This window comes from Dermacentor albipictus, chromosome 4 (assembly GCF_038994185.2).
Source record: "Dermacentor albipictus isolate Rhodes 1998 colony chromosome 4, USDA_Dalb.pri_finalv2, whole genome shotgun sequence".
In the NCBI taxonomy this organism is placed as follows: domain Eukaryota; kingdom Metazoa; phylum Arthropoda; class Arachnida; order Ixodida; family Ixodidae; genus Dermacentor; species Dermacentor albipictus.
Genome location: NC_091824.1, coordinates 33,086,372 through 33,098,705, shown reverse-complemented (window position 1 = coordinate 33,098,705; position 12,334 = coordinate 33,086,372). Strand labels below are relative to the sequence as shown.

At 46.4% G+C, this 12,334-nt stretch overlaps 1 protein-coding gene across 3 annotated transcripts in view; it reads left to right on the top strand.

Moving 5' to 3' along the window:
* Window positions 1–1,326: 1,326 nt before the first annotated feature.
* Window positions 1,327–12,334, top strand: part of LOC135900134 (sperm-specific sodium:proton exchanger-like) — a 91,354-nt gene continuing 80,346 nt past the window's right edge. For 2 of the 3 annotated variants that reach the window (XM_065429574.1, XM_065429573.1), the window contains exons 1-4: window positions 1,328–1,508; window positions 4,858–4,926; window positions 7,575–7,633; window positions 8,847–9,060. In XM_065429574.1, coding sequence (XP_065285646.1) covers window positions 1,495–1,508; window positions 4,858–4,926; window positions 7,575–7,633; window positions 8,847–9,060 — 356 coding nt within the window. In that variant the 5' untranslated portion in view covers window positions 1,328–1,494. Of the gene's footprint in view, window positions 1,509–4,857; window positions 4,927–7,574; window positions 7,634–8,846; window positions 9,061–12,334 lie in introns of all 3 variants that reach the window. The other variant, XM_065429575.1, reaches the window with a different exon arrangement.

Here is a 12,334-nt window from a genome sequence, read left to right as displayed (position 1 = left end):
GGCGATTGGGAGGCCCGGGCCTGGGGCCGCCTAGATGGCCACTGGGAGCTGCTGCTCCCGTGCGGCTTCCTCGGCTCGCTGGACGGCCCAAAGTTGGTCTTGGAGTTCTGAGCTGTGCAGCACGGCCGACCACCGCGCCCGTAGATTTTCTGGGGAGACTTACATTTTATTTTGGTATATTTCACATCCCCACAACATGTGTTGAAGGGTGGCTCTAATAGAATTGCATAGCTTGCACATACCGCTCTCGTAGATATATTAACAAGATTTAGCGATATTACCAAATTCTATCAAAATCGGAGGCGAGTATTACCACCGCCTCACACTAAACTGAACAGAGCTGAGTCCGTTACTTGGAGGCGACTACAAACAGAAACTTATACGAGTCCCGTGCAACTAAATATTATTTGCTGTTGTACACAATTTTTTTCCGAGACCTGTAAAAACCACAATTTTCTCGCGGTATCGAAAGAGTTGTATTGCTCATTGTGTATTCGAAATTCTTCTAATATCACAACAAAATTGCTGCTTATGCATAATTGCAATTACTTTTACTTCGGTATCTGTCAGGTAAATTTATTTCCTAATCATCATAAAGGTTATACCTCATCCTAATTTACTTCTTCGTTTAAGTTTTTCTCACTCCACCTTCCCTTTAACCTTTAACTACCGGCCTCTTCGCCGATCCCGCGTAGGGGGTAAGGGCCACAAATGAGGAACAAGCAAACAAGCAGGTAAAGAAGTCTCAGTTAGACAGAATGAGCCCCTCTTTACCGCATTGGCTTACGGACATTTAGCGTTCTCCTGGAATGTCCGATGATGTCCCTCTCGGCGATGCGAAGTTTCGATTACCCTATAACGATGTCATAATACCGCAATCATACCTACACATGAGTAGGTGCGCTTTCGCATCACCGAACCCTTGTGTGCCATGTGGAGATATAGAATCACTGGACCATTCCCTCCTCTATTGCCAAAAATATATTTCCGAAAGGAAGACATGCTTAGAGCAGCCCCTATTGCGTGTGGGCCTTACCCTCTCGACGTACAATATTTTATATTTTGGCGCAAGTACGCTTGGTCAAGCCCGAAAGGAAGCGCGTCAGATTGCGCATGAGCACGCCGTCGCTACAGGGAGCCTCTCACCAAAATTCTCCTCATTCTCGTTATTCGCAGCACATCACATTATTTTCATAATCTAGCATCTCCATTGCTATTGGCATAACTATATTGACGAAAAGAAAACAAAAGGGAAATAATTTATTGTCGCTATTAATTAAATATAAGAAGCGGTATCTTCAAATTATGTTTCAATAGCGAACCGTGGCCAAACTCCTTCTCGTGGGCACGCGCCATGAGTGCAAGGAAGAAGAAGCAGCAGCACGCGGTGAACGCGGCCGTTGACCGTTGACGCGGCCGTTGACCGTTGACCGGGCGCATCTTTTCTTCAGGTCGCCGAAATCATCGCACCCGTTGCGTCGCCTTCCCCGCACGATGAGCATGGTCAGGTACGTTTGGCACAGTTGCCGCACGACGTGGTACAAGTGGGCCTTCGCTGAAACCATGGCTTACTTAAAATATGTCTTGGTTTGGATTCTGTGGTCCGTTGGTTTTCGTATCGACATGTCTGCACAATGCAAAGGACGAGGACAGAAGAAAGGACACAACACACAGTACAGCACCTGTGTTGTGTCTTTTCTTCTGTCCTACTATTTTGCGCAGCGCAGACGTATCGATATTGAATCACAAACGCGACCAAGCTTTCACTTTATCATGGCTTCCGTCATATTGAGAATGAGAAGGCGATTGGCTGTAAGCATTGCAGGTTTCAGCGATCGATATCTAGATATCGCAGTGTCTCCGATGGGGCCGAAGGCGAGCTTTACTGGCCAACAAGGGAACGGGCCGCGGCTAGTGCAGTAAAGAGACGATAATGAGAAAGCAAGAATAGTTGAAGTACATGTTTTTAACTCTTTATTGAGGAGTGTTACCTTCAGGCAATATACCAGAAAGAAATCATTTTTGTTCTTGCTAACTGACAGGTAAAGATGTCCTAGGACCTAAGTATATCACAAGCACTTGGCGATGATTTGGCGCCACCCTAATTTAGAAAAAGACGCCCTTAATATCACCATCATCATTGACACCAACCTTTATTGGTAAACCTTTCTACCACGTTATCTCGATTTCGTGACATGCCAAGCACAATTGCTCTAGAATTTTTTTGTAAAGCAAATTATTGTCAGTACTGCTGCTGGACACAGTATTAACAAAAGCGACCAACCAATGGTAATTCTGGCCCTGAAATTTTAAATAAGAACGGGGAGTTTAAACTAGTCAAACCCTGATTTTGACGTCCTCTATAGACATAATCCCAAACAAGAGAGCGTATCACGGCCTCTGGCTCAGAAACCTATCCCCTACAAAAACTCAAGATAGGGTTTATTTATTTATTTTGATAATATGCGAGTACGAAGGTGCCACAGAGAGGAGTGCAGTTAAACGATACCAATAACATCATTAATGAAGGTGAGGCGTCAGTGATGTAATCATGAAAGAAGGAACGGGGTTCCTTTGATTGCCGGTCCGAGAGATCAAATAATCAGAATGCGCGTTATCCATGCGACACTTCGAAACACGCACTTTTAATGCGACGATCACGGCGAGACGAAATGCGTTTAGGTTTGAGCAGGAGTTGATTTTCCATAGTTGAACTAGTATGATAAAGCTTGCGGAACTGACATAGAGCCAAGGAGACAGCCTGGCACAACGAGGCTGCCCTCGAGCCGCGAAAATTGGACGCTCTACCGTCTAGCGTCGCGGCCCAGCCAGCGCTACCAGCGGCGTTCAGCTCGCTTTGGCACGACCGACGTGAGAATAGAACATGCCACATCTTACGCCGGAGCCGCTTGACCGGGAACAAGGGTACTCGCGTGCTAGCTTGGCTGGCCGGCAGCATGCAGACCTATGCAGTTCGCTAGAACTGAAGGGAGGGTGTCGAGTTTGCGCTGCCCTGCGTCTCAGCCAAACGAAAAAAAAACCAGCGATAATTACGATACTCCTAATGCAAATCTTGAACGCAGCTGTTTAGGTGCTCTGAATTCGCGGTTTACTCTGGCAAAGATTCTGAATGACAGGGTGCTCCCGGTGGCGGCACTGAGCCACTGCTCGGGCAGCTCGTTTAGCATCAGCGGCAGCCGAGGCATTTCTTCCGGTTGCGTCGCTCATTGTTCAGAAATAATTAGCGTGGACCCGGAAACGCAGGTCTTACGCGGAGCGCATTATCGAGCGGCGGCAGCACCAGGGGCGAAGTAGCGCATGCGCAGCAGGTCCGAAGCCCACGTCAGCGCTTTGATTTCCGCGCTGGCCGCATACTTGGTCGCCGCCAGCCCTCCGCTTTCCTCCTCATCCTTTTAAGTCATACCCTCCTATGCTTCCCGTTTCACGGTTCGGCTGCACCCTCCTCTCCGCATTCCTCCTTGCGCCTCTTCCCTGTTGCCGCTTTTTTTCATCTCCCGCTGCTCTCAGCGTTCGCTCTCTCTTTCGCTGCGCTCGTTCTCTCGGTTACGCCAGGAATGCGTCTAAGAGATGCACTCTAAAAGTGCTTGCTCATCGCGCACTTGTGCGCTTGCGCTTTGGCAACAGCTAGTCGCCGCGCCGCTGCACTTTGAACGTACCGAGCTACACAGGGGGATATATTCGGCGATGCTGGCGTCAACGCCGTAACCACCTGACTCCGCCGCAGCCGCTGCATGGCCGCAGCCGCTGCATGGAGGCACGCTGCTGCGGGCCTCCGTCTCATGCATCAGGTACAACGCTATGGATACTCGAGATACTTTTTGCAGTGGCTGCGTTCGCACTTACAAACGCGGCAGCCGCACGTGCATGCTCGAGCGAGTGAATAACGCCACTGGCGCGCAGCGAAGCATAGGCGAAATGCGCGGAATGGTCAAATTTGGAGACCGCACTACTTGCACAGCTTCCGCGGCGATGCACTTGATGTACGAAACGGTGTATAGAAACGCCAGACTATACATGCGCCGCACGATCGCACGAGAGCAAGATTAGCATTACCTGAAGAAACGCTGGCATTAGGGTAAATATTGGAAAGTATTAAGCGGCCAGCGCGGTTTTTCGCTGCCACAAGAGCGTCAAATTGCGATGTCTAACAGAAAAACGCGCACTCTAACTTAGCTTGGGCAATGCGCTTGCAAAGTGTAAGCTTAAGGTGGGAAGCAACAGAGGTGAACACAGAGCGCAAGAAACATTCGAAGATGACCTGCCCACAAGGCCATATTGGTACCCCCTACCCCCGAGAAGCTTACGTGGCTGCATCCCTACGGACAAAAATTTCCTGTTTTTATTTGCGCAATATATTACACAGGCTGCCAAACGATGGGGGTGGTCGGCCTGCCAATTAATTGTTCTTAAAGCGTGACTGGGCATGCATAAGACATTCATTAGTGCTGGACGCACCTTTCTTTTGGTCTTAATAAGGGCCCTAGTGTCAACCTGAGGTAGCAAACGCTGTGAAATCTTAATCTTAGAATCTGCTACATTTTGGCGTGCAACTCAAACGTTTTTCTTCAGACAAAAAATATATTACGGCAAAAAAATTCATAAATCATGACGAAACATTGGTGAATGGGTCCAGGATGAAGATAAGGAAGAAGCCTGGCGTTTATAATATAGTCTAAATAAGATATGACCGGGGCTGCTGCACGCTTCATTTTCTGTATATTTCTCGTGATCTCTCGAGTGGTCGCAGAATGTTGTGTACGATTAGTTTAACTTTGTGCAAGCAAAGCGCGATGATCATTAGTGACTGACATCGCGCGCGTGTTTCACTTCTTCCAGCACCCGTCGCCCTGCGAGGTACGTCCGGCAGGAAACGAATTCGACCGTACACGTCGCCGGAAGCTCTCTGTAAGTGAACAAAAAGTTTACTTAGTGCAGGCAACCACTTCGCTAAGGGAGGCCAGCAATTTATGTAGGTACGCTTTTCCTCCAGATTTTTGTGAACCACACCGACCCTATTAGATTGTTGCCGACGATACCACTTTTTCCAGGATTTGATGTTTTACCTGCAAGTAAAGTCTATTTATGGATACTGGCACAGCGAATATATAAAAAGAAACTCCACAGTATTTACACACCTGTGTTGGCCCAATATGATATCCGCGTAACCCTAAACGCAGAAATAAAAAAGTCAGAACATGTTAAATAACTGTGCTTCTATTTTGGATTTCTGCCTACCCAGAAAAACGTTCAAACATGAACAGCGGGCAATTTTGTTTTCCGTTGGAATTGTTAAGTAACAGTGATAAATGCAAATTTCCGTTTCAATTGTCGACTTCCTTTTACGTGTTTTTGTGACATGAGCGAATCTTCAATGTGATTTAATAAAAAAAACTGTCCATTGTGCTAAAGTAAAGCGATATTATATGGGATGTATGCATGTACTATTTGTAACGCAGCTTCTCTTTTTTGCACCAGCTCTCTGCTGAAATGCTGTACACTGCTCCTTTTGTTACGTCAGACAACCGTGCCTTTAGCCTCTGTCAACCGCAGGATGATGGGATTTTCCTGCAAATAAAAACTGACTGACTGACTGACTATTGTGGGGCAACGCAAAGACTGCCGTCCAAAATCGTCAGTCACGTAGCGATTGCGCAACAAATTGCGTAACTGCTACAGGATAATGCTGCATAAATGTATTTTCGTTAGACGTTTTATGTCTGATATCACGGTAGTGTGAATATAGCTCTACGCTGAACGTAGTCATAAGCGAGCGCGATTGATATTGTGCGTCCCCATGAAAAGAAAACCTGCGACGCGCTACTCAAGCCATAAGAGATTCATCTTTTGTTAATCAAGGATATCGTGATATATAATATACATGTAGGCGTTTATCTATTCTCTATTGAAGCGTATTTCTTTAGTATAGAATTGAATGCTGAGGTTTTATGTGCCCACACCACGATTTCATTGTGAGGCACACCGTAGTGGCGGACTCCAAAGTAGTCTCGACATCCAGGGGATCTTTAACATGCCCCCAATGCATGGGACTTCTACGTCTTTCACATTTCGCTCCCATCGAAATGCGGCCGCCGCTGCCGAGATGTCACCTCGCGTTTTCGTGCTTAGCAGCGCAACACCATAGCCGCTAAGCCACCGCGGAGGGTGGGGCGTCATTTATATCCCAATTATTAGCAAAGTAATTGATTCCAACCTCCTCCAGTAGTTGCTTGGGCGTTCGGACACGGTTAAATTTAGCCATGTCTTCAAAATATGCCATGTTGTGGTCTCGAGCCACTCAGAGAGGCCATAGCAGCGCCGTGGTCCAGTCAGAGGATGACAAGGTGGCGAGTTTGAAAACGCGGCTGAATTCGACAGTATTCGGAAGAGCACGAATAAATTGCGGTCATTGTTAGGCAGCGCTGACAATTATTTTATTCACGCACGGAGCCTTTAACGGTTCAACACACCGGAGACATTGCATATAACGCAAGCAGAACACAGAACACCGTAGAGGACTCTGGGAGAGCCGCAAGCTCGCATACAAAGAGAACATTGATGCACACTGCCAAGCTACGAAGGACACCGTAAGATGCCCTTGTTCCTCTGTTCGGCTCATTCCCCCGATGGCAAGGCTGCTTGTAAATGCGAACTTTCTTTGCATCGTAATAGGGTACTGAATAGTGCGTGAACGCAAGTAAATTACGAGACCTTGTTGCAGTTGTATAACCCTCTCAAGCACAGCATAACAAGCACTCCGACCGGGATAGTTCACGACATCGAATAGCGCAAGAGAGACGAAAGTGCCGTCGAGTTCTTGGTCATTCGTCCCTTTTGTGCTACGTGAAGTTAAGAACAACAATTTGTCGTCACCTGGGTTTACAGAACGCTATAGAGAGTTGCGACACGCAGTATTACACGATCTTTTCTGCATGCCCTAAGTGAACTTTCAACTGTTAGCATCCTATTGGTGTATATCAATGTCAGGAATTTTTTTTTTACTCCTTCAAAAGTTCACGACGTATATTCGTCAATTCTCCTTCGCGTTAACAGCGTGAGTGTTGTTCGCACCAATGTGTGGACTTGAAGTGAATAACACGTGTCGAACATGGGATGTCCCATGCTGGCGCGAATGTGTCGACAAGGGGAATAGGCCTGACTTGGAAAGGGTACATGGCGAGGAAACGTTGCCTGAAGCATGACATGTTCTATTTTCGACAACTCTTCATCACTTTCTTAGCAGCCTATAGCACTGAGTGAACAAGTTGAAGATTCTTACTGTGATACAGACACGGAAGTATTGAAGTAGGTTCACGAATGCTTTTGCGTTTACTTATGGGTCGTTCCTTAGACAGAGTAACTGTTCGGCTAGTTGGTCTGACATGTTGACTGAAAACCTGAGCGCGAGTAATTTAAGCAAACAGACATGGAACAGGCGAGGACAAGCGCACTGGTCCTCGTCTGCAGCATGTGTCATTGTCTAAATTATTCGCATATAGTTTTACATTCATTCATTAGGAGTTGTTTATCCCTAAAATTGAGTATTGATTTCGCAGGGGAGAGACGGGGGATTCCCTCGACTACCTTGTCATCTGCGCCGTTATAATTGTGGCCGGTAAGTGCTCTGAATAGAGGAATCATTTGGTATCATCACATTGGGTCTTAAGCGTAGTTCTTGGCCAATTGCGCTGGTAGTGGCGGGCCAGACTGCCATGAACACGTAACGAGACATTAATGTGGGCGCTGGCAATAGCGTTGATCGCCAATCACAGCAGACTGCTCTGACTTGGCACACAGCCCAATTTTCAGCGAAGCTGCTTTTTTCTAACAGTTGCATTGGGAATTTCAATTTCGTAAAACTAAACTACATGCTTTTAAACTTTGCCCGCAGATAATTGAAGACGCAAGTTTTATTTCGTGCAATTTATAGACGGTGGCATACTTAGTTTTCCCAGGACAGCGTGAAAGCTTACGTATGACGCTTCGCTTGCGTATTAATTTAGCAACGTATACACAATAAACTTTGCACGAACACCAGACATAGTGTTCTCTACAAATATAATGTTACTATGAGCTTTAGTTCTTCTAGGGCAGGCAGTGAACATTGTAAGCCTTTAATACAACGCCTCTCAACCACCAGAGTACGACTATTTAGCAATTTTCAATTATAACCCCAAATTGCCATACACAATTCAAAACTTGACTTGCCATTCTTCATGACACGTCGCTAACCCCCACCCCTCTTCTATTTCCTCGAAAAGTAAACTCTGTGGGTGGTTTAGTTTTGCCAGGGCATGTGAAAACACGGACTTAACGTTTTCGAGCACATCGTGTCACACAGACAGCTTGGCTAGATATACGTATATCGACTGGACAGCGTCAATAACTCACCACACAAGAGAAACAATACAGTGGCCATATCATGCTCGCATGTTGCAAATGGGCTATTTCACCCCATTAGGCCTATTTGTTCAAAAAAGAAGCTGCGAAGCTCGTCGCGTGGTCATGACTAAGTAGGAAGTTAGCTGGCATTCCATGAGGGTTTCTTGTTTACAGAAATCCCGTATAGTTTCTAAAACAATATTTTAAACTCTGGACTTCGTCACTGACGTTCCTTGTTCCCAGAATAGTGAACAAGCTACCCGCGTGATTCTGTATGTGAAAGGTCAGCTAACTTTTGACTTGATCAGTTACCTGAATCGTTTGCATTTTTTTTTGCTATCAGGTTACCCAAAAAGGGGATTTTCGGTCAAACTCCTCACCACACCTTTTACTTGTGCGACTCGAACGATGACCTGTCCACCTTCTTCCATCGTGACCCAACGCAGTGTTGTTGAAGAGAGCGCAGCGCCAGATCCACGTCCCGTACACGGTGTTCATGTTGCTCGCTGGCGTATGGTTCTCCTACCAAGACCTGCAAACCCAGGGCATTGGGTCTATGTCCAACTGGTTGCGAAAGATCAAGTTCCACGTGATCATGGTGTTCGTTCCGGCGGCAACGGTCTACGCCACTCAAGGGATCAATCATTTCATATTTCGAAGGTGGGTCCAAGCCGAGGCACGGAGTCCTCTACGCAGAGCATTTCTCTAGTGCATTGATAGAAAAACACGTTTTCTTCAGTGCATGTTTTCAGCGCGCAATAAAAAAAGAAAATGAAATTCCTGGGAAACATCCCGGTATGCGCTTCGCTTAAGTGACGTGCAGTATATTTTGAAAAGTATGCGTGGTAATTTTGCATACTCAACAATAGCTTCGGCTTGTAATGGTCTGAAAACCATATATATAGATGGTAGGATTAGGACGTAACTGCAGTGATTGTCGAAATAAAGAAAGAAAGCTTATGATGAAAAGCGAGCTTCCAGGGTTTAGTGGCTCTAGATGGGTGACACCCTCCAACTAATTCGTTGCAACATTCCTACTATGGTAAATATCTCGCTTATAAGTAATACTCATTGGATTTCCTCTATGACCTTCTAGATGTGAATTTTCTGTTTTAGGATCTTTCATCTGCCTCTGATTGGGTGTCCTTGCATTATTTATCAGTCCCTTTCTTACCGATTTCCGAAGGTTCAATTTTCTATGAAATTATTGTAAGCACGTTGAACACTTTGGTTGATGCATTCAAACGAATTTCTATTTTCTTCCAGACTATTATGTTATTCATATACATAGTTGTTCGTAGATTTCACTCTTTCAGACACTTTGTACAGAATTGTGTACATTAAGGTAGGGCATCAACAGTAAAAGCACTTATGAATGTAATCCTGAGAAAACACGGGGAAGGCATTAGATAGAAATTCAAGACGATTAGCAAAACGAAAATAAGGTGAAAGCCATGAAAGGCCAACGTTTCAACAAGTGGACTTAACTTTTTCAAGGTGACATATGCTTTCCTCGGCACAGTATATATAGGTACGGTTCTTCTCAAGGGAAGAGGGGGTAAGGCGGGTGGGCGAGGCAACGAACGCGGGTGTGTTAGTGGCGAGGGTGTATAAATGAAAAGAGAGCTGTGCAGTGCAAAGTTGGTGGAGGCAAGTGAGGTAGCCTTGTGTGTTAGCCGGTTGACGTGGCCGTGAGGGTTCGTTTTTTCTTAGAAGGGGCCTGGACGACGGGAGGGGGGGAGGGGAGGCGATTATCTGCTCGGTTGGAGGTCTGTTTACTATCGTCTCTCTGAAAGAGAGAATAAACGTAGCGGCAGAAAATGCTGCTCGTGAAAGAAAATTAAACAAATATATAAATAAAGGAACTAAAGCAACGAAGAAAAATGAACTGAGCAATCAGATAAGAAATAACAATTTGCGGTGCTCTTAATTTTAAGCTCACTTTGAACGTGCCTGCAGGTTTTGCGCCTGGGTCGAGAAGATGTTTTTTTTTTACGGGGGAATGATGTTGGTTGATTTTTGCTTGCACTAACATGTCTGTAAAGTTTCTGCTACCGCTAGCAGAAAGAAAGTATCAACAAGTTCATCTCAGCAGGGCTTATGACGTCACGTCAAGATTAGAGAGGCAGTCGGAATTAGCTAAGAGACCGCCTACACCAGAATCAGAGAGACCACCAGCATTTATAACAAATTATTCTAATGCCCTCTCAAACATAAACGACATCCTACGAAAATACCACCCAACATTATCATGCGACCAGCGTCTGAGGAAAGCTTTCCCTTGTGGCGCCAAGGGTGACCTATCGTCGCAATAGAAACTCGACCGTGCAGCCAGAAAGTGCTTCGCAGTTTTGTTAGCCTTGAGTCGTGCTTCCGGCAATTCGTCCGCGACTTCGCGGCTACTGCGGCCGCTCTCTACAGCCATCCGACTCCCTGAACTCCCTTTGTGCGTTCTGGTGATTGTAACGCAGCCTTTGACACTTTAAAGCAAGTCCTCACCTCAAGCGCAATCCTGCGTCACTTTAGTGAAGCCGCCCCGTCTATCATTCACATTGATGCCAGTGGACACGACAGAGCAGCACTTTCATAGACATACTATGCACAACAGAGCGACACTTTCACACATACTGCGCAGAACAGAGCGACCAGAATGCGCAACACACGGCACATATAGTCATGATGTTTTGACGTTCATTCTAGTGCCAGTGAGTGACTCTCTGTTATACGTAATTCAGCAATAAATTTCGATAGAATACTTATATGGGTATAGTCACCTGATAGGCACAGCAGATCCGCACAGACCTGTTAATATAAAACTGCACTATAATGAATTCGTTTGACTGGCGACTTTCAGTTATCAAGACGGTGGCGACGGCGATCTAAGCCTTTCACTTCGAAGCCGTAGCGGATGGCGCTTCAAGAACCGCTGGCGTTTACAAAACACATGTTGTTGAGGTCGATTCAACGTTTTCTCGCCTAATTTCATCCAGAAATGGCAAACAATATGCTATCCACTGCGTCCGTACGCCTCTGCAGAGCGGGTACGTGAGAGCCGGCGCGCGGTGTGCCGGCGGCTGCCGGCGTATAGCGTAGGGACAGATCTGACCGGGACGCTGAAGCCACTGCTGTCGAGCAAGCCTTCGAAATCACGTTTTGCCTTCCTGTCCACAGACAAAGTATTCGGCTACATCGAGGACGTCGTTCGCTGCTATACGCTGAGCATCTGCGCGCGATTTGTAACAATATTAGAGAAGAGCGGACGTGAATACTAGCTTGTAGCATCCAAGGAAGCTGTGATACAAGTTACTCGTCGTGATGCCGCCATGACTGCATACGAGAACCAAAGATTACTCGCCACGGTTGGCGTGACTCGCCCCGCTCACCATTGACGATATTGACACGTGTACTTATCTTTATCGGGCGACCACGTTTCGCTGCTTAACAACTGTAATCGCACAGCGAGGGACGCGCCTGCATGTATCCGACGTTTCCGGAAAGTTATCGATGCTTCTACCCGGCTGTCTGTTGTCGCCGAACCTTGTGTTATCTGATTTCATCGCGTAACGCGAATGGTGTAGAACTTTGTGGAAGGCACGCGGGCCCGAACGAATAGTCTGGAACATTCGACGACTACGCGCTTGACCCGCTGAGCAGATTTTCGACGATCGCCGACTGTGTTCGCCGCTATCGTTGTGCTTTAAGTGTAGCCTGTTTTGTGGGCACAGGTTCGCCCAATAAAAGCTAGTTTTGTCTTTCACAGTACTGCTACTGTGTTCTTTCTTCACCGTCACTACCACGTTACAATATCAGAAGGTTAACTGCTGGTGTCCGTTGTGTTATATCCATCTCCAGGAGAGTCGTGGTAACGAAGATTGTGGCGATACAGTATACTAGGCTACAGCTACCATAACCATACGTAAATACGGTGGCTGAA